We start from the raw sequence: 27,943 nt of genomic DNA on the forward strand, positions 1-27,943 counted from the left end.
ACCTTCGGTCCCGGGGTCACCCGGGCGGAGTCGAAGCCGGGACCTGAGACCTGAGCGAGGAGCAGGGACCCGAATCAAATAAAAGGAAAGAGAGAAGGGGGAAATAATGAGAGGAAGGAGCTGCTTAATTCCACTTAACAGATAGTTGCGCGCATCCGCTGAGACCCAGCGCTAGTCACGCGCCCGAGCCCCCTAAGCTCGGCTCACTGTTCCTTTGGGGAGTGTTGCCTGGTGTCCCCCCGGTCCCCCAAGCCCAAGTTAAGAGGGCTTACCACGTGGCAGGCGCCGCACTAGGCGCGCTATTACATTATCTCTTTTAATTTCCCTCAACATCCCTAAGCGGTAGGAACTGGTACCACGGGTATTGGGGACAAAGGAAAGACCTTGGAGAAGTTGAGCGACTCGCAGCGAGTTTTGCAGCGGAGGGCGGGACGAGGACTCCTAGAAAGGCTTGTGCGATCCTGACGCCACGGCCACAGTCCTCAGTCGCTCAGCTCTGCCCGATTATTGTCCTATTAACGCTTTCTGCACCTGTTGCGGGCTTCGCTCGACTGGAGTGAAGGGAGAAGGACCAAAGGGGCCACCAGGTGGCTCTTCTCCCTCCGGACCCTTGGCCAGGGGTGCGGAGAGATCATTTCAGGCGCGAGGGTGGCTTTGCACCTTGGAGAGCATGACCTTCCTTCCCCAGGGATCTCGTCCACAGCGGACGCAGGGTTTCCGGGCAATGGTCTTCCTGGGGCGGCAGGGGAGAACGAAGAACCTGGGGTTCGGGAGTGGGCACTAGGAGGGAGTGGGGTGGCCGGAGCGCGGCGGCTCGCGCGCGGAGCAGGCTGGGCGAACGCAAGGCTGCGCGTGCAAGAGTCCACGTGGTGGGTGTGCGGCGCTTTCATTCAAACTTTGGGAGTCTCGGTTCTGGCGTCAGCGAAGGTGTGACCAATCAGAGTCCGGGGACGGGAATAAATTATGCAAATCACTATCTGGCGATGGGTCAGATGACTCCGATAGTTTAAAAACTTACCTCGCGGGGAGCGCGCAGTGTGACAGTGGCGAGCCCTTGCTCCCCGGGCTGGCGACACCAGTGAGGGCGGATCTGGTTCTGGTTCAAGTCCCTTCACACTCCCTCCACCGCTCGGCTGCTCAGTTTAGCCAAGTTTTCATTTTCTACTTTTTCCACCTTCAGCTGTCTAAGGTGCCCACTTCGAGTCTTATCCGCTCGAAGTACTAGAAACCCAGAGAGCCAGAGAGGCATTTTTTTTTTTTTTTTTAAACCCTGATTCGGGATGTGGCGGGGAAGGATGAGAAAGTTCATTCCTCTGCTCTGCCTCTGGAGTGTCTATTGTTGCTTTGCCGCGGGAGGCCCCGCAACCCTTGGTGCAGAGGGGCCGCTGCAAGGTAACGTGCACTTCTTTTTATTACCCCTCAACTGCTTTTTCTGTGCCGGGCGCCTCTGTCTTGCCGACCGATTTTCAGTCCCTTTTGGTTCCTGCAGAATCCTTCCTTCCTTGATGCGCTCTTTGCTCCTAATCAGCCTTGCAGTTCACTTGTTCCTTCCCGCGTCTGACCAGGGCATCCCTAGCAGAGCATCGAGAGGTCGCAGGCTGGCTTGTGCCCTCACCCGCTAGCTTTCGCCTTACCCTCCTCGCTTCCGTTGGTTGGGTACCTTAATCTGTGCTGTCCAGTCAGCCCAGATGGCTGCCAACAGCTCTTCGAACTTGTCCTCCCTCATCTTTGAACCTGGAGATTTGTGAGTCATGACGGTTGTTAGAAAGAACTCTCTTACAAGGTGCTCCTCCTTCTAGTCTCCGTGTGTTTTGCAAGTTAAGGTGGCAGGAAGTATTTGGTGAGTGACTTGTGCCCAGAAACTGCCGGGTTCATTCCCCCAGGGTGCCAGCCTCCTCCTCAACACTCTTTCCAACCATGCCTCTTCTTCCTACGTCTCTCCTCACCTTCCTCCTCCTAGCTGCTAGCTTGTCTTTTTTTCTGAGTTCTGCATCCCAGCCTCTTCCACTGGAAGAAGCCTGCTCAGGAATGAGGGTAGGGTCATCTAGGAGTGCCAGGGGAATGCCTTGACTGTACTCGGTTATTTCATCTATTATTCTTTTGGGTTCGGGCCAAATGATGTAGGTCCATATCAGTTATATCTATGAGTGGGAGGGTTAATTTGAATGAATGAATGGGAAAGCCTTGCTTTACTTAGCATGATCCCAACTCTGGTGCTAAGTAGAAGTGTGACCTGTGGTAGTTAGAATCTCTAGTTGCTCTCCTGTCAAATGAGAACTTCTCTTTCAACTTCTGTGTTCTGTGATTCTGAGTATTAGTGGGCCATCTCATTCATTCAAAAAAGTATTCATTGCATGCCTGCTTAAATACTTCTAGGTGAAAACCCCTGCCCTCATGGAGCTTATATTTCAGTGGTGGGAAGACAGACAGGAATCTAGTTAAAATATATAAATAGTCCTTACCATTATGGAGAAAATAAAGCAGAGGAGAAAGGTATGGGATTCTTGAGGGAGAAGGTGGTACCGTTTTAATCTGTGGTCAGGCTTCCCTCTTTGAGAAGCTGACCACCAAGAGCAAGGAACTGAAGAAGGTGAGAGAATGAGCCATGAGAACAATCTGGGTGAAGAATAATCATGCAGTTCCGGAAGCTGAAGCGACCAGGATGAGAGTAGTAGAAATGAGGTTAGAGAACTCTGTGGTCAGAGAAGCCAGCTGCTAAGTCAAGTCTTTTATGTCAATATGTGGGTTTATCCACCAATCTGTCCCAGGAAGCCAGTAAACTCCTTTTCCTTTTCTCCTAGAATTCCCCATCTGGTCTCTATGTGAGTGGCTATCTGGGTGGAAATTAAGGAGGTGTCAAACTAGTTATGTCCATGGTTCAAATTTCTGCTGGTTGGGGTTTTTGTTCATTACTTTAATGACAAAGTTCTGCTCCTGTGTATTTAGTTGCATTTTCTGGAACCCTGTCCTTTTTACATCTGGTTCATTCTTATCCTCCACCTCTCCCCTCCTCCTGATTCACCAACCCCCTCTCCACCATTCTGGCTTCTCTTTCCATGATTTCATTTGCTTAACTCTGGGATAAAATGAAGCTCCTGGGATAGTCATTTGTTATCTTTTCTCCTGTCATTTCTGGGTGACGGGAGAGTTTGATGTTTTAATTGTTTAGCCTGTTTTCAAGGAATGGTTTCCTAGATGGCTGAAAAAATGCTGGATGGGTTCATTTATGACCACTGAGAGAGTGTGCTGATGACAGCACCTAGTGCTTGAGGGCCATAGGGTCCATCAGTGACATCGGCTGTGTTTTGGGAGCAGGACCATCTCTCAGATGGCACCATGTGTGAGCAGTGCAGCTGGAGGGAGCGGTCTTGCTTGCTCTTGTGAGTTTGTCCTTGGCTTTAGTCATTTATTGAACAAACTAGAAGAAAGTCTGGCCCATGCCTGGCACCGCAAGGAGCGCTGAGGATGCCTGAGGTTTTTGGAGTAAGTGCTGGAATTGAGATGGGAGCACTAGGGAAAGCCCATTAGATGATAGGTCAACAGCTTCTTTCCAAAACCCCAAATCTCTTGAATTTGGAAAATTTGTTTTGTAACCTGTTTGGCAGCAAGACCTGCCCTGACCTGGCCTTACCAGGTCAGCAAATCTGATTTGGCAGCAAATCTGACTTGAACCAAAAGGAGGCTACTTGAAATTTTCTTTTTGCCCTTGAATGTGATCAGTCATGTATTTCCCTGGAAAAATATTAGTGTGTTTGAGGGAGAATGCTCCCAGACCCTGCTGGAGTGTTATATAATATACTGTGTATGTAGCATAAATTTGTGAAAATTTCTGAATTCTGCAACTTAACTGCTAACTCTAAGCATTTTAGGAAAAGAATTGAGGGCCCATACGCTAAAAGTTGTAACTTGAGGGAAGGAAGGAGAACTCGTTTTGATAGGGAAGAAGAGAGAAAAGCAAGAGAGACCTGTTTATTTCAGAGTCACAGTAATTAATACTAGTGACTAATAAGACTCTTAAATATAAATGAGATGTCCCTTTTATAATATCTTTGCAACTCTTCCCGGAGGTGAGGAGCAAACATGCAGCAGATGTAAAAACGAGAACCCAGAGGGGTAAAGTAATTTAATCAAAGTTGCATTAGAACTAGACCCCAGATATCTCACTATTAGTGCTCATTAGATGCACCCACTCTCTGTTCTTTCTCCCCAGATGAGCTCCACAAAGCCGGGGGTGTACAGACTGCTGCCAAACCCAAGGTGAAGTTTAACCTCCGCACCTCCGAGGATCCAGAGCATGAAGGATGCTACCTCTCCCTTGGCCACAACCAGTCCCTAGAAGACTGTGGCTTCAACATGACAGCCAAAACCTTTTTCATCATTCATGGATGGACGGTGAGCCCAGGGGAGAGAGCTCTGCAGCTTTACACAGATTTGGTTTCCTTTGTTTTGGTCAATTAAAAAGAATACTGGTGCTTTCAGATTCGACTCTGTCTCCCCGCTCTTTTCTTGTGGGCTGCTTGTATTTCAGATAGCTGTGAAGAATGTAATGGGCACTTTGCTGAGGGGGCAATCTGGACTCCAGCAGGGTGGTATTTAATGCTGGTATATAGCGGGCTTTCAAACAGTGGCTCTCCTGAGGGCAGCAGCCCAGCTTCGCTGGCTCTTAAGGACCCCTCTAATTACACTTAATTAACATTGGTCAACCACTGCCTCATGGGGGCCATCCCTCCCTAAGAGCTGAGATGAACTGAAACAACTTGACTGGCTCAGAGAATCTATGAAGAGCCAGCTGGCCTGGCTTGCTGGCCACTGTTGGCGTGGTGCCCTCCTGTTTGCATAGAGATGGCTCCGTTTAAAGGCATTGGGGCTCTTTATGTGCCCTAGCTGAGCAATTCACATTCAAAAGCCCATGACAGACTTCAACAAAAAAAAGGGCTTTAACACTCAGCTTCAGAAGCTTTTGACCAGCAAGGGATTTATTCATTCATATAATGACAGTCTGTAGGAAAATGGCACTATTAAGTGAGCAGGTTTCTGCCTGAGCTAATTGGGAGGGGACATTCCTTCTCTGAATGGTGAGAAATTCATATCCGTTACATGCTTTCTGGGTCTTTAGGTCTATCACCCACTGTTGGGGTCAGGCCTAGGAGGGTGAAGGGTTAGGTGCCTACCTACCTAATGTGATCGAAGAGATAATTAAACGCTTGTTGATTTATCCTCATCCCACAGCCCACAGTTAGAATCATGCATTTGAACTTTTTAAAAGGCCCCCTGTCAAAATAAAAATACAAACTGCCTGCAACTTACAAATGGGTTGCATTGCAGAAAGTTCTTTTGTAATGTTTGGAACTTGGAACAGCAGTTTCCGATAAGAAGCAAGATTGTAAATGGTATTTGGGTTCCCAGGCCAGGCACAGAAAATCTATTTATCTGATAATGTACTTGTGGATAGGTTTACAACTGGACTTCATCACCATTTTTACTTTGTTTCTGTGGGAAAATGTGTTCTGAGTTCTAATTTGGCATTCCTGGGACGGATCTTCTCTACTTTGGGGTTCAGGGGGATGACAGAGAAGGGTTGTGAGAGAGGGTCATCATTAATTGCATTTGCCTAGAGACAGCATCTTCCTGCATCTCCAAGAGAGAAGCTAATTCTCCAAGGCAAGCCATCCCAGTTGCCATTGAATGATGGAGCAGGCCACTTGCCTGACTGTGATAAGGACTTAGGCTAACCTCAGGTCAATATTGCAACCAATGCATATATCACAGTGGCACTATCAGAAAGGGGAGCAGCAGCTATGAAAGTTTTGGTGGGAAAAAATGGGGATGTAAAGAACAATGGAAGACAAACACCCACATAGAAACCCTGCCTGTGGCTGGCCCTGCTCATGTGCAAATATTTTGTCCCTGATCAGTCAATGTGAACGTTATGGAATAGGCTGGGGAGAGGGTCATGGGACCGAATTTCATTTTCATTAGTATTTCTGAAACCGAAAGAATTTTTTTTTTAAAGTCCTGTTTTCTCTGCAGTTGAGTGGCATGTTTGAAAATTGGTTGTACAAACTCGTGTCAGCCCTGCATACAAGAGAGAAAGAAGCCAACATCGTGGTGGTTGACTGGCTCCCCTTGGCCCACCAGATTTACATGGATGCAGTCAATAACACTCAGGCGGTGGGACGCAGCATTGCAAGGATGCTTGACTGGCTGCAGGTAACTGAGCATGAAAGGGAGTCATCTTCCTTCACAAGCAGGATCCCGAACCCAAACCCTCTTAAGAAATACAGGTCAGACTGTGTGTTACAATGAATTTCAGATGTCTGATCAAAATCTTTGGGATTCGGGTTTTTTATTAGATTAAGTATTGCTTGAAATACTTGAAAACTGGGACTTTTAGAGAGCTTTTCAATTAAATATCTCTGGATTTTTCCTATTACTTTATCTGATGGAGAACAAATTTGCCTTAGGGGTCATTACTTGCTGATCTTACAAACCGATGCCCTTAGGTTGGTTGGGAATGGGCAGGAGCCAGGACTGGCTTATCTTACAAACCTACTGAAGTCTGCTCTTGCCTGAAGGGCGACTGTTGAGAGTGGGGAAGGACAGCCTTACAGACATTAACACATTTAGAGGTCTTAAACTTACTTTTTATAGGTTAATGATTTGCCCAAATCAGTGGACTTATCTAGGGGCAGGAGTGCATTGGCAAAGTGACCCGAATATCTGGGCCCTTCCAGCCTGACCTTCCTTTTGCCCATGGACTCTGATGACTTATTGGCAGAATTCTGGTTAGGGTTCTTGAGCAGCCTCTCAGTCTTCTGCCTTGGTTGTTTTGTAGGGCTTTGTTTCTAAGCTGTGGTGTCAAATCTCCACCTTCTCAAGCCCCTCTAGTGGAGTGTCAGGGTCCAATGCTTCAACTCTGAGGTGCTTGTGAGGGCATTGTTCCTGGGGCCTAAGAGGGCCAGAAAGGAGTTTGCCGTCATAGCCCGTGGCTGGCACTTAGTCTCCAGTGAATCTGGTGGCTCTGACCTCCACACTACCATCCCTGCGCCACCAGAAAGAACAGGCAACATGTAGGGGAAGGGTCAGGTATGCAGCCTCTAGTCACAACCTGCCCCCGGCACTTGGCATTTGCAGTGCGGCCAAGTCCTTTGACCTCTTTGCTAGCTATGTTCCATCTATGTTGCATTGCCAGCAAAGCCAGCCATGCCCTGGGAAGTCTTGCCCCTGGCTCCTCCTTGTCATAATTGAACTATTGAATTATAGGGGACGCTGTGGGTTTGCGACCACACTCCTCACTCACAAACTTTTGTGATTTACTGCAGGAGAAGGATGACTTTTCTCTCAAGAATGTTCACTTGATTGGCTACAGCCTTGGAGCTCATGCGGCTGGGTACACCGGCAACTTTGTAAAAGGCACAGTGGGCAGAATTACGGGTAAGCTCTGCTTCCTCCATGAACAGCTGGTTCCCGAAGCTCCCTCAACATCTCTGACGAGCTGGCTTTTCTGTACCAGAGAGGCAGAATGAGTGATCCATAGAGGGTAAGCTTTGGAAGAAAACTGGAGAATGTCTAATCCAGAGCTTTTTAAACATTCTATTTAGTCACAGAACCCACCTTCCCCACCCCCCACCCCTTTTTTTTTTTCAAAACTGAGCGTATGCAGCACCCAATACGTGAAACAGAACTTATGTTCTGGTTGCAGCTGGGTGCGTGGTGGTAGGCAGTGTTAGCCTTGCTGTTAGGGCCTTCCCCTTCCCCAGGGGAGTAACAGGGTCTCAGGGCACTGGGAATGCAATTTGAAATCCACTGGTCTGGCCTGATAGGTGAGGAAACACCCAGGGGCAAACAGCTAATAATTAAAAGGCAGAAGCCAAGGGGGAGGCCTAGCCTCCCAGCTTCTGGGGCTCACTTTCCGTCTCTGCCCGTGATACTCCAGGACCTCAAGGGAAAAGAGTGAGTGGTTTGAAGTCTGCCTCTGACTTCTATTTCATCCAGCAACAGCCTCTTTCCAATGTTTACCCGGCATATTTATTAGTATTAATGACCTGTTTAGAACGGGTGGTTGAACTTTGTCTTTAAAGAGACCCTTCTGATATTGGTACCCAGATTGTCAATAGAAAATCGAGCTTTCTGTTTTAGCGAGCTTTTGATATGAGAGTTTGGATCTAATTATTTAATGACTGTGAAAAGGGGAAAGATTCTCTTTCCCAGTTCGGGGCTCCCTCCAGTACATATACAGGACTTCCTGTAGGCTAAAATGAATGGCAGATTTGTTGCCCTGAACTTTTATCCCTCCAGCATTCTTTTAATTGTCTTCGCTCTCAGCTTTCTCCTTGTCCCCAACAAACTAAGGGCCCAGTTACTCACCCGAAAGGACAGAGTTGATCTATTACTTTCTCAGCAGTGTTTTCATTTTGAAACGGGACTCAGCTAGAAGGGCATTCTCAGCTAGAGAGAGGTTTAGTAAAGGTAGAAGTGCAGGTTTTAGCAATAAGTTGGTGGGGTAGATTAAAAAATATGTATTTGTGAGGTTTTAGTGCCCTCCTTAAATCATTGTCCTGGGCTAAAGTCTAATGTGTGCACACACACACACATGCACACGCATACACACACACTTCTTTAGATCCAGTGGTTTGATTCAGCATAGCCTGAGACTTTATTTTTGATAAAGACCGTGGGGCCTGAGCTATGTGAGTGGGCAGTGCTCATGTGGCCACACACGACCACTCATTAATTCACTGCCAGTGAAAAGCTGTACCACCTTAAGCCACTGTGGGTCCTTCTGTCTAAGCACCTCCTCCAGACCCCGTGAGAAGCAGCTGATATTCAGAGCTGGGCTAGCACACACCAGGTCCCCACCAGAGAGCCACTGCAACAAAGATAAGCTGCAGAGCCCCTCTTTCCCTATTTCTAAATCTGAAATCTGATGGGGTTAGTGAGGAACATTCCAGTTTTTTCCCCCTGCCTGTTTGGGTGGCAGCTGCTGAGGTGTGGGCTTCGCTGCCAGAATGCTAATTAGTTCTCTGAGCTGTCTGCCTGGAGCATGGCAGCTCCTTCTTTCTGCATGGCCTGAATGCAGCTCCTCCTTTCTGGCCCTTCGATGTGGAGCAGGAGCCTGGGATGAGCATGACAGGAAGGAGCGGCCTCTGTCCAGTTGCCAAGCAGCACCTCGGAGGTTATTTGGCTGACCTGACATTGGCTGTTGCGCATGTCTGATGGCAAGGCTTGCGCACTGTCCTCTCCCCTCAGACTTCTCATGGGCTTGAGAATCAGGTAGTCTTGACTAGTACGAGGACCAGGGATTGCACCTTGAGGGGGCCTGAGAGCACTGATATTGCTGTGCAGAGGCCCAGGGGGTCCTTGGTTTCTGGCCTGCAGGGTGGACACCTGAATCCCAGTCTTGCTTGGATCAGAGGGCTATGGATTGGGGTTTGCCGAGAGAGGTTTGTGACACAGCAGGGAAGAGGTCATATATTTCTAATTGAACGTGCATCCAGTTGGTTATAAATAAGTAAGCAAACATCTTCATTCACGTAAGAAATACAATTTAAGCGTTCGCTCTTCAGTCTCTCGGCTAGATGCTACCTCACGTCAAGTACTTAATGTGTGACAGGTATGTTATGCTGTCTCTAAGCCACAGAACGCCCAGGCAAAAGGGGTCCTTTTGGCTGTATTTTACAGATGGAGAAACTATGAGTCAGTGTTTGAGTAATGGGCCTAGTATCTTACACCCTAAGTAGCAGGGCTGGGACTCAAACCCAAGCTGTCAGATTCCAGAGCTTGAACCTAGCCACGGTGCGGCCTCTCTCCTATTCGTAGAGATGAAGATGCTGTTATAGTGCAGCAGGCTTTGCTCTGCCAGTCCAGGATGCAGAGGCTTTCCTGTGTGTACATGTGTGTGCATGTGAGTGTGTGTGTGTGTGTGTGTGTGTGTGTGCGTGTTCCATTTGTTGGACAGAGCACTTTTGGAGGAGTCTGGCTAACTGAAAAAAGGAGCATTTCTTCATCTTCTTTCTTTTTGGAGGGGATAAGTTCACCCTCCCATTTCTAGTTTAAAAAAAAAAAAAATTGTGCAACTTCTCCCCAGAGTCCACGGGCCCTGACTATGTGTCAGGCCGGGTCAGTCTGGGTAAGAGAAGGCTCAGCCTTGCCGCCGCCCAGCCTGTCAAGAAGCCCCATCGGCAGCCTGCATTCCTCCAGCACAGCCTGGTTTCCATGGCACTGACCGTCTGGTGGAGACTTCTGTTCACATCAAGCAAAGAGCCCTTCTCTTATACTGGTTGCAAAGCAGAATGTTCCTCTTTCTTTCTTTTTTTTTTCCTCCTGAGACCATGGCGAGAGGCAAAGAGAGGCCGCTTGTATCAGTACCCTGGTCCTTGCAGCCTGTAAAACATGGGCTACTCTGCTTTTGCACCACCTTCTTTTGGGTCCTGGGCTGGGGATGAGCCCACAAGCAACCTGGGCTCCCTTTCTGCCTTCATCTTCTGTACTTTTGTCTAAACTTCTTCTGGCAATGACTTAAGAGTTTCAGCCTCTGTCAGTTCTCATGAGTAATGAGTTCTACAGATTTATTGTCCACTCTAGACAATAGCTCTGCCTTTTGTTTATCTTAAAATTCTCGTCTCGGGCCTCTCTGTGTGCTCCTTGGTTCTATGGCACTGGGGTCTGGGGAAGACAGTATTATCCATCTCCTCCTTTTTATGACTGTTCTTGGTCACATCTCCTCCTTGCCTTGCTGTTTCTAGATCAGAGTTTCTCAGTCTTGGCACTAGTCACGTTTTGGGCCAGTTACTCCTTAATCGTGGGAGCTGCCCTGAGCATTGTTGGATGTTTATCAGCATCCTTGGCTTCTACCCACTAGGTGCTAGTAGCTTCTCTCCTCCTTCCCCCAATAGTGACAACCAAAAATGTCTCCAGACATTGCCAAATGTCCCCTTGGGAGCGAAATTACTTCTGCTGCTGCCATGTATTTTTTCCTCCTAACTTTGCCTGTAGTGCAAAGAGCCTTCCAGGTCAGCTTAAATTCAGTTCCCATAATTATTTGGGCTTGGTAATAGCTAGTATTTACATCGACAAACTCTTATTCTCTTACTATCTCACATGAACTGCATGAATTAAGATGTTCAGATTCCACTTTATAGATAATACTGAAGCATGGAGAAGTTTTTTGAAATCTGGTCCACAGCCCACCTAATTTTAGGATCCCCTGGGGAGTAAATACATCAGACCTCCCAATCTCTAGGGGGTCGGGGAATCTGCATTTTATGGTTTGCAAAATCTTATTTTGAATGGTTTTATATTTCTATGGTTCCAAAATTAAAAGATGGTGAAAGTCTCTCTTATGGCTGCCACTACCTGCCCAGTTCTCTCCCCCGCCCTCTCCCCTAACATCCGTACACACAGGTAACAGGTGGCTGGTGTGTTTTTCCAGAGTTTTTTGTAGCTACAAAGTGGAATCTGAATTTGTAACAGGCTCCCCACTGATATTCGTGGTGATTCAAATGTGAGAACTGTGTTCTCTACAGAGCTGCTTGCCTGTTCAATACAAAAAGTTTGCAGGCAAAAAGGTTTTCTCTTTGTAGCTGCAAAGTAGAGGAATTCTGGAGGCCCGGAATATGAATTCTTAGTGTATCTGGTGTCCACCCATGCTCACCATTCCACTCCTGGGCCTGATTCATCACCAAAGGGTAGGGGAGAGAAGTCCTAACACAGATAACTCAGTATGGGGAGACCGAGTCTTTCCTCCAGATGTGGGTCGCTTAGTTATTCTGTAAAAAGCCTGTAAACTGAGGCTGTGGAAGGTGCTCAGGGGCAGGTTAAATGGGGCAAAGGGCTTAGTTTCACTCAGCTTGAGTTTGTTCTAGAATTGCTCTAGTTCTGACAGTCTGTGGTTCCGTGGAGCTGCCTGTCAGGGGGAAGCTCGTGGCTGGTTTACTGAGTCAGCTGAGGTGTCAGGACAGGTGAAGGTGCCGGGAAAGTGTGAGTTCCTGGACTGTGGGCACCATGCGTATTGAGATTCACAGGGCTGGGCTGCGAGGATGGGTCGTTCTCTACACTCGGATTTAACTTCAGCTCTGGACTCTGACTTGGTGCCCCTGACACAGTTAATTTTGGCTCCTCCTGCTGTAGGTCTGGATCCTGCTGGACCCATGTTTGAAGGCGTGGACATCCACAAGAGGCTGTCCCCTGACGATGCTGACTTCGTGGACGTCCTCCACACCTACACGCGTTCTTTTGGCTTGAGCATTGGGATTCGCATGCCTGTGGGCCACGTCGACATTTATCCCAATGGGGGTGACTCCCAGCCAGGCTGTGGACTCAACGACATCTTGGGGTCGCTTGCAGACGGAAGTGAGTTCTTGATTTTCTGCTTCATGTTACCGCATCTCCTCTTAAATCAGCCAGAGCTGCTGGAGCTCCCAGCCACTCTCATTCCGTCATTCCCACCTCCCCCCGCAGTGCCCTCTAACGCTGTGTGCCGTTCATCACCCCACAAGCCTGTGAGCAGCCTTTCTGTGGGCTCTGCTCTGCCTTCTCCTGCTTTGAGGTCACAGTGATTATTGGTTAATTTCTTTTTATAGCAAAAGCTGTACATGTTTGGTGAAGAAAATCAAGCGATATAGAATTGCATAAAGCAAAAGATAAAAATTCCTCCTTATCTTCCACTCCCACTCCTACTATCACTCTTCAGAAGTAGCCAATATGAATGAACAGTTTCATGTGTCTTTCCAGACATTTTCTTTGCACATTTATTTGGGTGTGTATGTGTAATTATATTTTTCAGAAGTACATTGTTCTGTAACTTTCCTTTTTCAATCATAATATATTATGGACATTCTTAAACATCGGAGCATATATACCTACTTTCCTTACCCTTTTTGAAGGCTGCATAATATTCTATAGTGCCCAGATGCACTATAATGTAATTTTTGGTAACATTTTTAAAAAGTAAAACCAAACTGCTTTCTCCATTCACTTATAATTTATCTTCTGACTGCCTGAGCCGATTCCCTGAAGACTGGGGCTGAACTGAATTTGCTGCTGAAATTGAGGTGTGGCCCCAGTGACTAATCCCTTTTGGAGTTTCTCATTCACTCACGGCCTTGGATCCTGGCAACTTTTCTAAGTCTTGGTCCTAGTCAGCTCTCTCCACTCTTATGTTGTGCCCTTGGGTGTCCTACTCCACCACTCAGTCTTAAGACTGTTGCCTTCTCCCAATATGATATTGTCCAAGTAGCCCCTCAGGAGCTCGGTGGTCCGTGTGAGGGGAGTTCAGCCCTGCCTCAGGGGATGGGAAGGTGGCATTTCCTAAAGCTGGTGATGTTAGTGAGGAAGGACTGGGGGTGGCTTTGCCAAGTTTTTCTCCAGGTCCCAGGATTTACTTGAACTATTGACTTTAGCTTCTGGTTATAAGACATAATGATGTACTATGGGCCAGCATATCCAAATTATACTCCTAAGTTACAACCAACCGTGTGAGCCTGAGCAAATAACTTCACCTTCATGACCTTTGGGTCATAATCTATAATTGAAAGGATTGGACTGCAAGGGGTTGGCAAACATTTTCTTAAAGGGTCAGCTAGTAAATATTTTAGGCTTTGTAGGCCATAGAGTCTTTCAGCCACTCCACTCTGCTGTTGTAGCATGAAAGCAGCCACGGATAATATATATAAACAAATGAGTGTGGCTGTGTTCCAATAAAACTTTATTTATAAAAACAGGTGGCCAGCCTGAAAGTTGTAGTTTGCGGAGCCCTGAGCTAGCATCTGATCCATTTCCAGCATTTTGTCACTATACAACCGCATCAGGACCTGGTGACTCCTACTGTACCACTGGTCTTCGTCAGCCTGTTAAGTGCCTATTGTGTGCACTCTGTGTATTCATACTGTCTTCCCTCCCGAAGAGCAAGCAGTTAGATGGCAGGCATAGTCCTTAGTTCTCCTAAATCTTCATGGGAGTCTAGTACATCACCAGGCATATATTAAGAATTATACAAACAAGAACACTAACAGCAACAATAAAAGTAGTTATTACCGATGAAGTGCACAGTGCGTATTGATTGAGTGGGCAAATCATTGAGAAGTGGCTTATCCTGGGTATTCTTGGTCTCTTCCTCCCTCAGCAATCGCAGAGGCGATGAAATGTGAGCATGAACGGTCTGTCTACCTCTTTATTGACTCCCTGATGAATCAGGACAAGCCCAGCTTTGCGTTCCAGTGCGCGGACTCAAATCGCTTCAAAAAGGGGATCTGTCTCAGCTGCCGGAAGAACCGTTGTAATAATATTGGCTACAATGCCAAGAAAACAAGGAATAAGAAGAACACCAAGATGTACCTAAAAACACGGGCAGACATGCCTTTCAAAGGTAACCCTCAATCCCTGCTGTGCTCTGAAGCAGGACTTTCATCTTTACCCTCCTTCCAAATACTACAGGGTGGACCAGGGTACATCCCAGCCCGGGAGATGTGGCCAGCCCCGTTAACTCAAATCACGGCAAATCAGATTCCATTGTGCATGCCTTGGGAAAGTTAGTCTTTAAACGTAAATGATGGGGACTCTTTTGTGATGCGAATCATCACTCCACAATATCAGTATCTTAAATCTCTACCTCGCCTTTTTTTCAAAGCCGTTCCTTATCTATCTCATTTGATCATCACAACGAATCTGAGGTAGGACAGAGGATCAAAATGATATCCTGCTTTTTAATAATATTTTATAAAACTATAAGATTTAATTCAAGGCTGGAAAGTAGCTGAGCCAGGACCCCAAAAGTCCTCCTGTACCCCAGGCTCAGAGCTCCCATACCTCAGTAATCTCTTATGCCATGGGACAGAACAAGACCAGAGAGAAGCTGGAAGCTGGGATGGACCAAAGGGATGACAGTCCCTAAAAACTCAAATGTGATGGGTGACTCAGTTTGAGTCAGGGTGCCCTGGGATGACAAACAAGACTCACGAAAGTCTTTATTCTGCTATTTCTGCAGTTTATCATTATCAGGTGAAAATCCATGTCTTCAGCTATGAGAATGTGGAAGAAACTGAGCCTGCCTTTTATGTCACTCTTTATGGCACCGACGCAGACTCCCAGAATCTACGTTTGGAAATGTAAGTCACGAGTTCCCTTTGCTGGGGTCAGGACAGAGAACAAGTTGGTTTGGGAAGGAGAGAGCGCAGGAGCGTGTGAACAAGGGCAGGAGAGTGTAGTCCCAGTGCCTGGGGGAGGAGCTGGGTGGTTCCAGTGGCCTCTGCAGTCCTCTGTCTCTTTGTACACTCTCCACAAGCCCTGGATGCAAAACATTTCTGGGAGGGAAGCTCCCAGGGTGAATCAACAGTGTGAAAAGCTGCTGGATCAGCGAGGCAGAAAGTGCTGTTTAATTTTAGACAATGCCTGACACCTGAAGCTTTAGGAGGTTTGAGCATCGTAAACGTCCTATAAGGGGCCATTTCTAAATATCTGTGGGAGAGGCACATAGCAATCTGCATATATCTGTTGAACACTCCTAAGGTACAAAGCATCATGCTGAATAATGCTGGGATTGCAAAGCAACATCATCAAAGTACTCGCTCTCAGGGATCAGAGTTTAGTTGGGAGACAAGGTTTGTATGCATACACATGGGGTGAGGTAGCCTCCCCAAGTGCCAGGTGAGAGGGACAGGCAAGAGTGGGCCAGAGAGAGACAGATGCCTGGAGGCTGAAAGGAAGAAGATACTGTTGGATGGGGATATGACTTCCCTGGGCTTTCTCATTTTTTTTTTTTTTTTTTGGTCCCATATCTCCAGGAAGTGGCATAAATGAGGGAGTGCTCAGGAGTGGTTTTGATAAGAAGCTGGGATGCTATAGGCAAACTTACCTCTATGTCAACTTGGCACACGCTTTCACCTTGGTCCTGCTGGTGGGATGCGCTGCGCATGGGGGAGGGACCTCTTGCTCATTTCTTTCCAGTCTGTGGGGAGCAGGTGCTGCTGTATGATGAGGCAGTTCTCCAGGTGGCAGGAGAGCGAGACCAGCTTTTTCTCTCCCCTTGCAGAGTGGAGCAAATCGGGCTGAATGCCACCAATACCTTCCTGGTCTACACTGAAGAGGATTTGGGATACCTCTTGAAGATCAAACTCACCTGGGAGAAAGTATCTCAGCCCTGGTACAACCTGTGGAAGGAGTTTCACAGCTACTTCTCTCAATCTCGCAAGTCCATGCAGGAACTGAATATCAGGCGCATCCGGGTCAAGTCTGGGGAAACCCAGCGGAAGTAAGTGCCTCGTGACCCTTTCCGGCCCCATGTCAGTGGTGAGCAGAAGGCGTATGCCTTTGCAATGTCCTTTCCTTTGCTAAGCAAGCACCTTCGATCCTTCCACATCCAGAGCTCATGGGCCAAACCCCGAATATCTTTTCAAAGAAAAGTGAATCCTAGATCAAGTTCTTTGTTAACAGTGGTGCAGTTTGTGCCCTAATCTCAGGCCCTTGGCTGAGAGACAATTCCAGCGCCTGTTCTGTTTACCAGGCCCTGTGTTGGCCCTGGAGGAAGTGGGGCTGCTCCTGGACAGGGCTCTTTAGGAGTGCTGCCTTGTCGTGGGGTCCATGCAACCAAAAGTTTATGCTTGCTCCTATGCTGAGCAAACCAGGGAGCCCCCAGGATGAGGCCTGTGGGAAGACCTGGTTTCCTCAGCATTCTATTTTCAGAGCATTAGACCCCTCCTTTGGAAGCTCTGAGTCAAGGACATGGGGTGAGGTCGGGTAACAGAATCCTCTATGCCATGCCAGCTGGCAATTTCTTCATGTCCGTTAATCCCAAACCTAGCACGAAAAATCCTTTAGACCCTAGACTGTGCCTTGACTTTCCGAGCAGGTTTCTTTCTAAGCAGAAGTCAGGGGAGCCTGGGAGACCTTTGTCAAGAAAGGGGGCTTCCTTCGTCAACTTCTTTAGCAGGCCTCTGGGAGGTCCCTGCCGGCTTCGAGGTGGTAGCAAGCAGCCTCCAAGCTCTTCATGCCTCATCTGGCATCTTTTCCATTACACTTCTTCCCATGTTCAGATTCCATCCATCACCTCTGGCACAGCTTGACTATGTGGGTGAGTGGAGGCTTGGGTCCCTTGTCTGAGTGATTCTGGTCTAGAAACTTATGAACTGGGGAGGGGGGTGCCAGACGGGGTGATCTAAATAGCCGTGTGTCTTTTTCCTTCTCTTGCTGCTTATTAAGTGGAACCTATGCCTACAGGTGTGGTAGCAGAAAGATGATCATTTAAAAAAATATTTCAAACATAATGAACCACCGAAACTTTACAAATGTTAAGTGGTTTTCCACATTGGTTGCAGATAGATTTCAAAAGGGTAACACATTACTGATAGAGTTGAAGCCCCTTTATGCCTTTCCTCTGTCTGATTCCTCCCCTTTCAAACCATAGGTATGGATCTTCCAACATTAACTAATGTTAGTGTCTTTCCCTCCTTCATGATTTTTATACCTTTCATATGTCTATTTGTATCCATACCAATATACAGAATTGTTTTGGAGGCTCCTGAAGTTTACATGAGTGGACATATTCCTTAACAAGTTGCTTTTCTTTCATTCCACATTGTTTATGAAATTTATCCGATACATATAGATCTAGTCTCTTCACATTTAACTTCTGTATGTAAGCAATCATGGTGTAAACAATAGTTTTATCATCATTCTGCTAAGTATTTAAGTGGTTGCTACTTTCTTATAGTCACAGATAGTGCTGGGATGAACATCCTTGGACATTTTTCTTGTGCATATGTGTGAGGGCTCCTTTGGAGCAAGGATACTAAAAAGTGGAATCCCCGGTTTATCGTACATGTCTTCTCCAACTTGACTAGGTATTAACTCTCTTTCCAAAGTGATTGGACCAGTTTTCAATCTTATTTGAGTTTCCCTTTCTTCTCCTCACTTACATTTGGTGAAACATTTTTGCAATCCCGTTGGATATGAACTGGTCCCCTACTGTTGTTTTAATTTTTTCTAATTGCGATAAGGCCAGAGTCACATTTTTATATGTTTATGTACTGATTGGGCTTCCTAGTAAAGGTTCTTAAAGCCGTTCTGATTGTGGCTTTTGTCCTCTGGGCCAGCAGCAGGGTCAGATGTCCCATACATCTCTTGGTCATGGGGTCAGGCTAACCACACACCACCAAAGCTAGGGTAGCCCACAGGATTTAGCTATAAGTTATAGTTGAAATGGTTGTTAGGTCACTAATTGTTTTGTGATCTTGGTTGTCCATTTCCTGAACCTTTGATTTTGACTTGTAGCCGAGTTGCAGTTACGCTTGACAATGGATACTTATGAGCTCTGGACAGGGGTTCCTCCATTTAAGGAGTTTACAGTTTTCCATAGATATAGGAATCCAGTGCTCACTTTGGCAGCACATATACTAAAATTGCAACAATATAGAGAAGATTAGCAGGAATCCACAAACAATTCAAACCAGTGTATAACGTGTTAAAATAAGACAAAACATTCATTATTAACTCCATGCCATAAGAAGTAACGACAATAGCAAAAGCAACATTTATACATATCGGTATATGCTTTTCTATTGAATTGAGAGGTCAAGGGCTTGGGCAGTCAGGGAGGCTTCAGAGTTGCCATGCCTTGAAAGGCAGGCAAATGTTTAGGATAGACAGAAGGAAGATGGTGGAAGGTGTGTAAATAAAGTCTGCATGTGCCAAACTGTGGCAGATGTCAAAGTAAGACATGGTTTAGAGTGCTTGTAGCTGCAGCGGGGAGTTCTAAAAGTTCTTGAGTCAGGGTGTGGCATGATGAAAACTTTTCCTTTCTCCTCGCTCTGTCCATCTTGGATCCAAAACCACCACCTGGTTAATGCACAGTCGTGTACCTTTCCCTCTGCAGCTTTTGGCTGCCTCACCGGTTTCTTTTTCTTCCTAGATTTGCTTTCTGTGCGGAAGACCCTGAGAACACCAGCATATCCCCTGGCCAAGAGCTCTGGTTTCACAAGTGTCCGGACAACTGGAGAATGAAAAACGAAACTAGGTAACCGGGACTTTCTGATGTGTTCATGCAGTGTATGTCAATGGGCACCTAGCATGTGTGGACTTCGGTCTGGGCGCTTGGACATAGCAGTGAACAAAACAGATGACATTTCTTTCCTTTATAAAGCTGACCTTCTGCTGGGAAGGAGATAGGCAAATCAGTGGAATACACAGGATGTTGGAAGGTATTAATGTCCCTCGGCCTCTTGCTCTGCCTCACCTGTAAGGGTCACAGCCCATGGTCCTGGTGGAATGAAGTCTTTTAGTAACGAAGTTCCTGAAGTTGGTGCCCATGCACTGTCTTAGACGGAACTTCTTCGTAGTGACCAGGGCTGTGGGAAATTCCAGGGTCCCAAGCTTCCTTCTGGGTACCTGGTTGGAGAGGGGAGTCGGGTGTGAGGTAAAGGCGAAGCACATGGTATAGTCTCCCTTGTTAGGTTTTCAGGAACCCAGGTTGGTGTGGGGATATCAGTGAGCAATTCTTCCCCTTTTCGGGAAGCAGGAATGCTCACGTGTGTGGTATTTAATCAGGCAAAGGGGTCATCTTGCATCACTGTCCTATTGCTCTGTGCTGGAGTCCTATTATTTCAGAATTGAGGAAGGTCTGATATCACATGGTAGAAGGCAGTGGGCACATCAAAAGGAGGAATCCATCACATGCTATCACATATCTTGGAGCCTAAACACCTGCTGAGGAGGGAGACCAGCCTCCCACTGGCCCCTGCATCTTGCCCTAACTGAGGTTCTAGATAATGCTGCTGCTAACACACACTGAGCACGTAGCATGTGCCCATCCTGCATTCAGTGTCTTCCATTCAATAGCTCATTTACTTTTATCATCGACACCACGACGTTGGCGTTGTTGACCCTGTGTACAGCTGAGGAAACTGAGGATCAGGGATTTTAGGCCACTCTTTCCAGGTCCCCCAGCTGGTGATGGCAGAGCGCGGACTAAAACAGATTGGTTTACTATAAAGCTTGAGCTCTTTCTTGAACATGGAGGTTCCACTCGTTCAGCTAAATCCCCCTCACCTTGATCTGGGTATCAATTATCAAGCAGCTGCACCTGTGCTGAGGTTCCCTGTGATTAACCGTCTGCCAACCCTGAGGGCCAGGCTGTACCCCAGCTGCTCTGTCTCCTGTTCAGGAGCATCAGTATGACCACAAGCTCGGTGATCACAGGACTTGTGAGACTCTGAAACTGCCCAACTAATTAAGTGACTCGGTCTACTGTAACTTCATGTAATTTTCTGCTATAAAAATAATTTTAATTCTTTACATTTGTATTCAGATCTATATACCCTTCTGAGTGCTTCTGCATGTATTAACTTCATTGATCCTCAGAACAGCTATGTAGATTGGACACGCCCAGGGAGGATTGCTATTCTTATGATAAAATATCCAATAAGATATTCTCCTTATTTTCCCCTTCAGAACTTTCTAACTGTTGAGAATACTATAACTTATCTTATACTATCTCTTTGAGAAAACAAGTCATCCTTTCCTTCACCCACAGAGGAACAGGAAACCATAGGAACCCAAATAATAAAAATTAACGCTTGGAAGCCATGACATCCCTAGGCTTCAGTATTTCTCTGCTGACCCGGACATTGCTCACCTCTCCACTGACAAGGAGACTGAGAGGTCCAAGAGCTTAGCAAGTTAGTGTAGCTAAGACTAGAATCAGGATCTCTGGACTCTGTCTTGTTCCCTTTCTGCTGTTCTAGTCTCTCTTGATCAAGGCAAAGAGGACTCATTAATAGTTCTCCCCACAATTGTGTGTGTGTGCTTGTGTGTGCATGTTTGTGTTCGTGTATGTGTGTTGTGTGTGAGTATGGTGCTAAATATGTACATGCCAGGCCAGCATGAGGAGTATGGAACTAGGAACCTAGAGAGGGCTCTGGTGTGATGTTTCTTAAAGTAAATCTGTGGCTTGGTGGGGGAGGGGAAGAAAGAAGCACTCAGGATCTTGTCCATTCGTTCTGAAAGGGAAGCAAGGAAAAGAGTTCGGTAGGTGTGAAAGACAGCTTGGTTATGAGGTGAACAGGGCAAACTCTCACTAGGGGCTGATGTGTTTGCTAAGCAAGCTAGTGAACGCCTCTCACCTGATTCCTTTCAGCCCAACCCTAGAGCTTCCTTGAGAGTGCCAGCAAGGTCACCTGCCCCGCCTTCCAAGTACATGGAGGAAAGTTATTGCTGAGGACCCACCTGGAAGGACCCTTCTTGGCCTTGACCCTGGAGCACAGCGAAGAGCCTGCTTGCTGGGCCCAGGACCTTGCCTCCTATGACAACTGGGACTTCTTGCCAGAAGGGACTGCACACTGCTCTTCCTGCTGCTGTCCTAGAAGAGCTCTAACGCCAGCACTGTGTGCAGACGGCCGAATGCCTGGGCCTCTGTGCACACTGGGCTGGTTTCTGAATGGCTGGATGAGCCTGTGCTTTGCCTGACAAAGAACACTGGATCTAAGGTGGCTCCGCCTGGAGGGCTGTCAGCTGCCTGGCCTGACTAGAGTCAGAGTGGGTGGTCTTCATGCTGGGAACTGACTCAGGTCAGCATGGCAGACCTGTGACTTTGTTTACCCAGAGAGGGGAGAGGAGGTCTGGGGTGATGCTGAGATCCTTGCTTTTGGGGTTCAATGGGCAGATTTGAAAAAATACCTGTTACTTTTTTGACATTCTCTCCTGCTCCTTAACTCACTTTGTCCCTAAAGCACACGTCATTGGCTTTCTTATTTTTCCATTGCTCATTTTTTTTTTTTCGGTTGGACAAATGTTTATTTAGCACTTTAATGGGGCTGGGATTTGTAGACTCCTTTTCAGTATGTATGATCCATGAATATCCATGTGATATAGGTACAAGGAACATTATTGTGAGGCTATAGGATGAAAGAGTTGGGAACCCAAGGCTTTCCGTGGTTTCTACCTATTTCTTCTTAGTTATTAAGAGCATTTCCCCTGAGAGTGACATGTTCGATCACCGGCAGAGTAACAAACAGAGTATCATATATGCTGAAAAAAGATCAGAATGATGTCCAGTTGCCAGACATGATTGCTTTGTAGTAAAATCTCTTCTGTTCACAAAGATAGAAGGTATTAATTATCTTATATGTATCTGTTTATGTAGAACCATCGCCTGTTAAGAAGCTGGTGCTAAGATTTAACACAATGTTTTTTACCTCTTTGGAATACCTTGTTCTAAAACCAGCCCCTTTTCTGTGTTCAACTTGGAATAGGCTCCAAATTTTCATTTGAATTAATATACATGATACCTGAGAAGCCCTTTTTTATTTTCAAAAGGTTAACATGTCCTTCACCTAATTAGAGACTCACAGCAGGCAGTGAACAGGGCAGCTATAATTATCTCTGTATTACAAAATTGAGGCTCAGTGAGGTTCAGCCACATGCCTAGAATTATGTACCAAGTTGGTGGTGGAGCCAGGTGAAGACCCAGGTTTCCTGGAGACAAAGCCTGTGGTACGTTCACCCCTGCACCTTCATCAAGACTTCTACAGCCATTTCTTAACAACTTGCCCCGGATGTGGCAAACAAGAAACTTTTTTCAGAGCCATTCATAAAACCTTAAGCTCTTTTATTAATATATAACTGGAAGAACAACTATGCCAAAGGGTTGAGCTTTTTATGGATGATGTTTTATTTAGAAGGAGATATGAGTTCAGGTAGGGAGAAGAGTGGTTTTCTTTGTACTTAGGTTTTAAAGGAAACTGTTTTTATCTGTATTGTGCCAAAGTTGTATCATTGTTTAATGCCGCACTTCAGAAGACGTAATCAGTCAAGTGTTAAGTCGAGGTATTTTCTCAATCCGATTGTATCTTCTGTTGCTTCTGTGACTGCATTCTAGCCAAAGTAGAGCTTATATTATTAATGGTGCATCCTGGTTACTTCCAACCTGTTTTTAGCAATGGAAGCCTTGGGAATCAAATCTCATTGGGTCCTGTATTTATACATTCAGCTTGAAGATTTATATGTATATATACGATGATGCTTTTCTATGCTACTTAGAACATTTATTTATTTCTCGAATGTATATAATGTGTAAAACAAATATATGGTTAGTTTTTAAAGATTAGCCGATGTCAAGTTTTTTCCATTAAAACATTTTTAACGAAAAATAATAAAAATTTACAAAATTCCTAGTGGTCTGGCAACCCAATTCTTAAAATTTGAGAGCATTATGGCTACCCAAGCCTAGGGTTTGACAGAAAGTTATTTTAATGTAAGCTATAGCCTTTATTTGGAACTAATTTTTGGTAGGAAGCGAATAACAACTCCTTTCAATAGAGAACAAGGAGAAAAATTATTTAAACTGCAGTAGAAAGGTCTGAAGGTGGATGTTAGGGAGCACAGGGAGGGTGGCTGGACCTTGGGGAACGTCGGTGAGGATATAGGCTTGGTTGCCTGTGACCTAGATAACAGTGACTTAACCCAGGCAGATTTATCTATTGTTTTAAACGCCCAGCTGGTACTGAGGTTTGCTCTACAAGGCCAAAAGTGGGTTATGCTCTTCGTTTCTTGTCGCGTCATTCATAGGATGTTCGCTTATTCTCTACAGTCCGAAGTACCCCCTTAGGTCCCCTTGTAGCCAGCCATGAGAAGGTAGAAAGGAATGATTGAGAAACCGCCCGCATTCATTTGGCCAGAAATCATAGTCACATAGAAAGTTGGGATATACTATCTTTATTCAGGGTGCACATGGACCCAGCTAAAAATCCAATTATTGCTGATTGAAAAAATGGGAAATGGTCTAACCAATGTACTGTATGTTTGAAACTAATCTAAATAAATAAATAAATAAATTTATTTAAAAAAAAGAATACAGTATATGCTACACATAAGGTACAAAAAAAAAAAGGAAGGAGGAATTGGATATTGCCATGTATTCTTCAGGAATTAATTGTAATTTTCTGGAGGCAGGGCGATAGACAAGGGGATCCTATAAATCGTTCAATCTTGTAGTTAAATTTTAGCAATCCTACGCTGATCTAGCACTATGAAGTCGGACGAATCATGTCAATTTGACCTCATTTCTAGTCTTGAATGTTAAAGTGTTTTACAATGAGAAGAAACCTCTGGTAGGGGCTTTCGTGATGATGGGAAGTGGCTGCTCTTTATTTCCGCCTGCTGTGTTCTGCAATGCTAGGCTTGGTGACGTTCGTAGGGGAGGAACTGGGTTAGGCACTGAGAGTTCCTAATTAGATTGCTGGTTCTTAACCTAATTCAGGTAGTGAGAAAAGGAGTGAACTCTCTGGCAGGCGTAAGGGACTTTTATGAAATTGTCCTAAGGTAGAGATGTAGTCTGGGTGACTCCACTGCGTCTCGTCAGACTAGGGGATTCGGTGCCACCTTTTCACTAATTAGAGTCGGGACATTACATGGAACCTCCTTTGACTCTACAAACTGAAGTCCTGCACTCCTTGGAAGGATGGGTGCCAAGGAGGCACTAGAACAGCCATGCTTCCCCAGTGCGGTGTTTCTTAGTTACCGCCTCTGTGTTACAGAGCTGTCCTGGCCTCTGCCGTGTTACCTCCCAAAGGGCAGAGATTTGTATCTGGCTTGTTTGCTATTTCAGCTCTAGAACCTAGACTAGTGTCTGGAACATAGTAGGTGTTCAATAGATATTCAAATGAATGGATGAAATTAGGTACAAGAAACCAGCTGCTTAAATAGGCAGTTAGGGGAATTGGGAAAAGAGTAATTAGTTTGGCGTTGAAGTCCCAGTATGTTACTCAGTATTATGTGAGCTTTAGGCTAAATATAATCTTTCAAGTTTTGCTCTGCTCATCTGAGAGAGACAATACTTTGCAGAGTTATTGTGACTATTAAATATATATAGTGAAAAAAATCATCATTTTGTAAACATTTTAATTAGAAAAAGATAAAAATAAATTTTTATATATATGGGGAAAAATTATATGTGACAAAGGTATTATATTAACCATAGGGAAAGGAATGGATGGTTAAGTAAATGGTGCTGGAAAGTAGGCTCATTAAAGGAGAAACATACTTTAGATACCTATCTCATACCATATGCAAAGATTAATTCCAATTTAATGAATAATATAAATGTGAAAGAAAGCCATAAAGCTAATAGATATAAAATATATAGAACAGGACCCTGAATAACATCATTTTGTCCAACACTATTTCATTATAATATTGACAAGAAAAATAATCACTTCCCGGAAGGGCCCACTGTCTGTGTGGAGTTCGCACGTTTTTTCTATCCGCGTGGGTTTTCTCCAAGGACTGGTCTCTCACTTTCCAAAGATGTGCGCGTGAGGTGAACTGGCGTGTCTAAGTTGTCCCAGCCTGAATGAGTGTGTGAGTCTCAGTGGCCCTGTGATGGAAGGGTGCACTATCCAGGGTGAGTCCCTCATTGTGCCCTGAGCTGCCAGCAGAGGCTCCGGCCAAGCGTGACCCTGAACTGGAAAAAGCAGGTTGGAGAATAATGATCTGACTTGTGTTTATTAATCTTTCTTAAATGTATGTATAGCTCACGTTTATTTCAATGTTTAATATTAGAAGGATTTGGGTCTTTATTTAGAAGTTTGGTCATGTTTTTATGACCAGAAATATGCTGTAGGAATTTAACTCTTATTTATATCAGTTAGCCTAAGGTAAAATTGGTTTCATCATATTCGTTTTGCTTAGAGTCACAGTGTCCAAGAACCAAAGGATGATATTAAGTGAGGACTTACTGTGTTTGAAATCTGGATGAAACCCGAAAAAATACAAATGTCGCCATTGGAAAAATAAGAAATAGAAAATTAGAATAGATCAGCAAATATTAAGGAAACTGAAATGCTAATCAAGTATTTTTCTTTACCCCATACATTAAAAAAACTCTCTAGTCACAGAGGTTTCACTGGGAAGTTCTATCAGTATTTCAAGCAACGTTTCCCCGGTGCTTCCTTTCCTGGCCCCGTTACACATTCACACACTGTTCTAAGTGCTTCCCCTTTCATACCCCTCATACACTGTTTTCCATATTTACTTGACTTCCTACTCCCTCAGCCCAAGCTCTCTTTTATCCAGGTAACTGATATCCACAGGGATTAGATGAAAGCTTTTAACTGAACTCTGTCAAGCTATGTACTAATGACTAGTAGACCTTTAACCAATCAGGAGTTATTTGCATTGTAAAAAGAAGATGTGTGTTAATCCAAATAAATCTTTGATTTTCATTGAGGCAGAAGAGACTATCAAAAGGAAATTTTCCTGTTAGACTAGGAAAATATTGAGTCAGGGCGGTCACCTTATAAATAGGCTAGTCCTGCTTGGGACTCTTTCCTCTAATCAAGTCCCCTAAAAGTATTGCTGGTTTTCACGGTTGATTTCTGTCCTTCACTCCTGATCCTTAACATCTTCTAATCATCCGCATTTGTTCCCTTCCAGCCCACCCCTCTAGTGGTTTCCATGTCAGCAGTTGTTGCCATGGAGAGAGATGTCAAAGCTGCCTTTTGTAACTGTGGGTTTATCTACAAATTAAAGGTGGTCTCTCCCCTCCAAAAGATTAATTAATAAATAAAGGGAATAAGAGTAAAGTTAATATATACCAGGGTTCAAAGTGTTGAGGCCAGAAACCAAGGCTGGGATTATCTCACTGTAAAGGTGAAGATATCTTCCCTTCTGCCCCAGTCATTATCCCAAGACGACATCAGTGGGATTGTTGAGAAGCCAACACCTCAACTATTTTTGCAAAGAAGAGCATTCTGTCACCATCTCAACAACAACTCAATCTTTTCTTTCCATCAGAGATATCAGTCCTACTGTCTGTCATGTGTGTGTGTGTGTGTGTGTGTGTGTGTGTTAGACAAACACATCTTTCTTCTTTCTGACTTTAAGTCACCCCAAGTTCTCTAGACAGGCTTCTTTTTCACCCAGCCAGAGAGAGACTCTCCAATATGTGTCTTCACAAACCCCGCAGGTCTCCCCCTTCTTCAAAAGCAGGCTTCTTTATTAGTAGTTCTCCTTCTCCTTCTTCCACACCCTCTTCTCTCCTCCGCCTCCTCCTCCTCTTTCTCCTTCTTCTTCTTCTCTCCCTCCCACTCCTCCTCCTCCTCCTCCTCCTCCTCCTTCTTGTTTTATTACGCTTTAAGGGACACACAATACACAATACATATAATTTGATGTTTTGATATGTGAGGCCATCATGAAACTGAAGTGATCACAGCAATCAAGATAGTGAACATATCACTCACCTCCAAGTTTTCTCGTGCCCCTTTGTCATCCTTCCTGCCGCCCTCTCTCCAGGCAATCACCGAGCTGCTTTCTGACACTATAGATTAGTCGGCGTTTTCTAGACTTGTATATAAGTGGAATGTATATACAGTGTTCTCTATTTTGTTCGGAATGCATATACAGTATGTTCTCTATGTATATACAGTATGTTCTCTATGTATATACAGTATGTTCTCTATGTATATACAGTATGTTCTCTTTATTAATTACTTTGAGATAGATCATGTTTTTGTATGTATTAGTAGTTCATTCATTTTTCTTGATGAGTAGTAGTCATCGTGTGGATATGCCACCATTTGTTTATACAGGCACTTTGATGCACTTTGAGTCATTTCCAATTTGGGGCTATTACAAATAAAGGTGTTATGAACATTTGTGTACAAGTCTTTGGATAGATATATGCTTTCATTTTTCTTGGGTATATACCTGGGAGTGGAATGTCTGGATCATATGGTAGATGCATGTTTAACTTTTGAAGAAACCACTAAATTGTTTTCCAACATTCTTGTACCCTTTTACATTCCCACCAACAACGTGTGAAAATTTGAATTGTTCTACACCCTTACCAGCAATGGTTATGGTCAATTTTTCCGTTTTAGTCAGTCTAACAGATATGTCAAGGTATCTCATTGTATTTTAATTTTTACTCACTTCATTACTGATGATCTTGAGCATATTT

The 27,943-nt window shown here is 45.1% G+C and overlaps 1 protein-coding gene across 1 annotated transcript; it reads left to right on the forward strand.

The window, feature by feature from the left end:
- The first annotated feature begins 1,022 nt into the window (after positions 1 to 1,022).
- On the forward strand, positions 1,023 to 23,792 carry LIPG (lipase G, endothelial type). Its single transcript, XM_016134106.2, has 10 exons — positions 1,023 to 1,392; positions 4,211 to 4,392; positions 6,031 to 6,210; positions 7,323 to 7,434; positions 12,130 to 12,351; positions 14,123 to 14,365; positions 14,984 to 15,104; positions 16,028 to 16,246; positions 18,902 to 19,006; positions 21,125 to 23,792. The coding sequence occupies exons 1-10, from the start codon at positions 1,281 to 1,283 to the stop codon at positions 21,144 to 21,146; spliced, it is 1,518 nt and encodes a 505-aa protein (XP_015989592.2). The 5' UTR covers positions 1,023 to 1,280; the 3' UTR covers positions 21,147 to 23,792.
- The last annotated feature ends 4,151 nt before the right edge of the window (positions 23,793 to 27,943 follow it).

Source organism: Rousettus aegyptiacus, unplaced genomic scaffold (genome assembly GCF_014176215.1).
Source record: "Rousettus aegyptiacus isolate mRouAeg1 unplaced genomic scaffold, mRouAeg1.p scaffold_m13_p_12, whole genome shotgun sequence".
Lineage (NCBI taxonomy): Eukaryota > Metazoa > Chordata > Mammalia > Chiroptera > Pteropodidae > Rousettus > Rousettus aegyptiacus.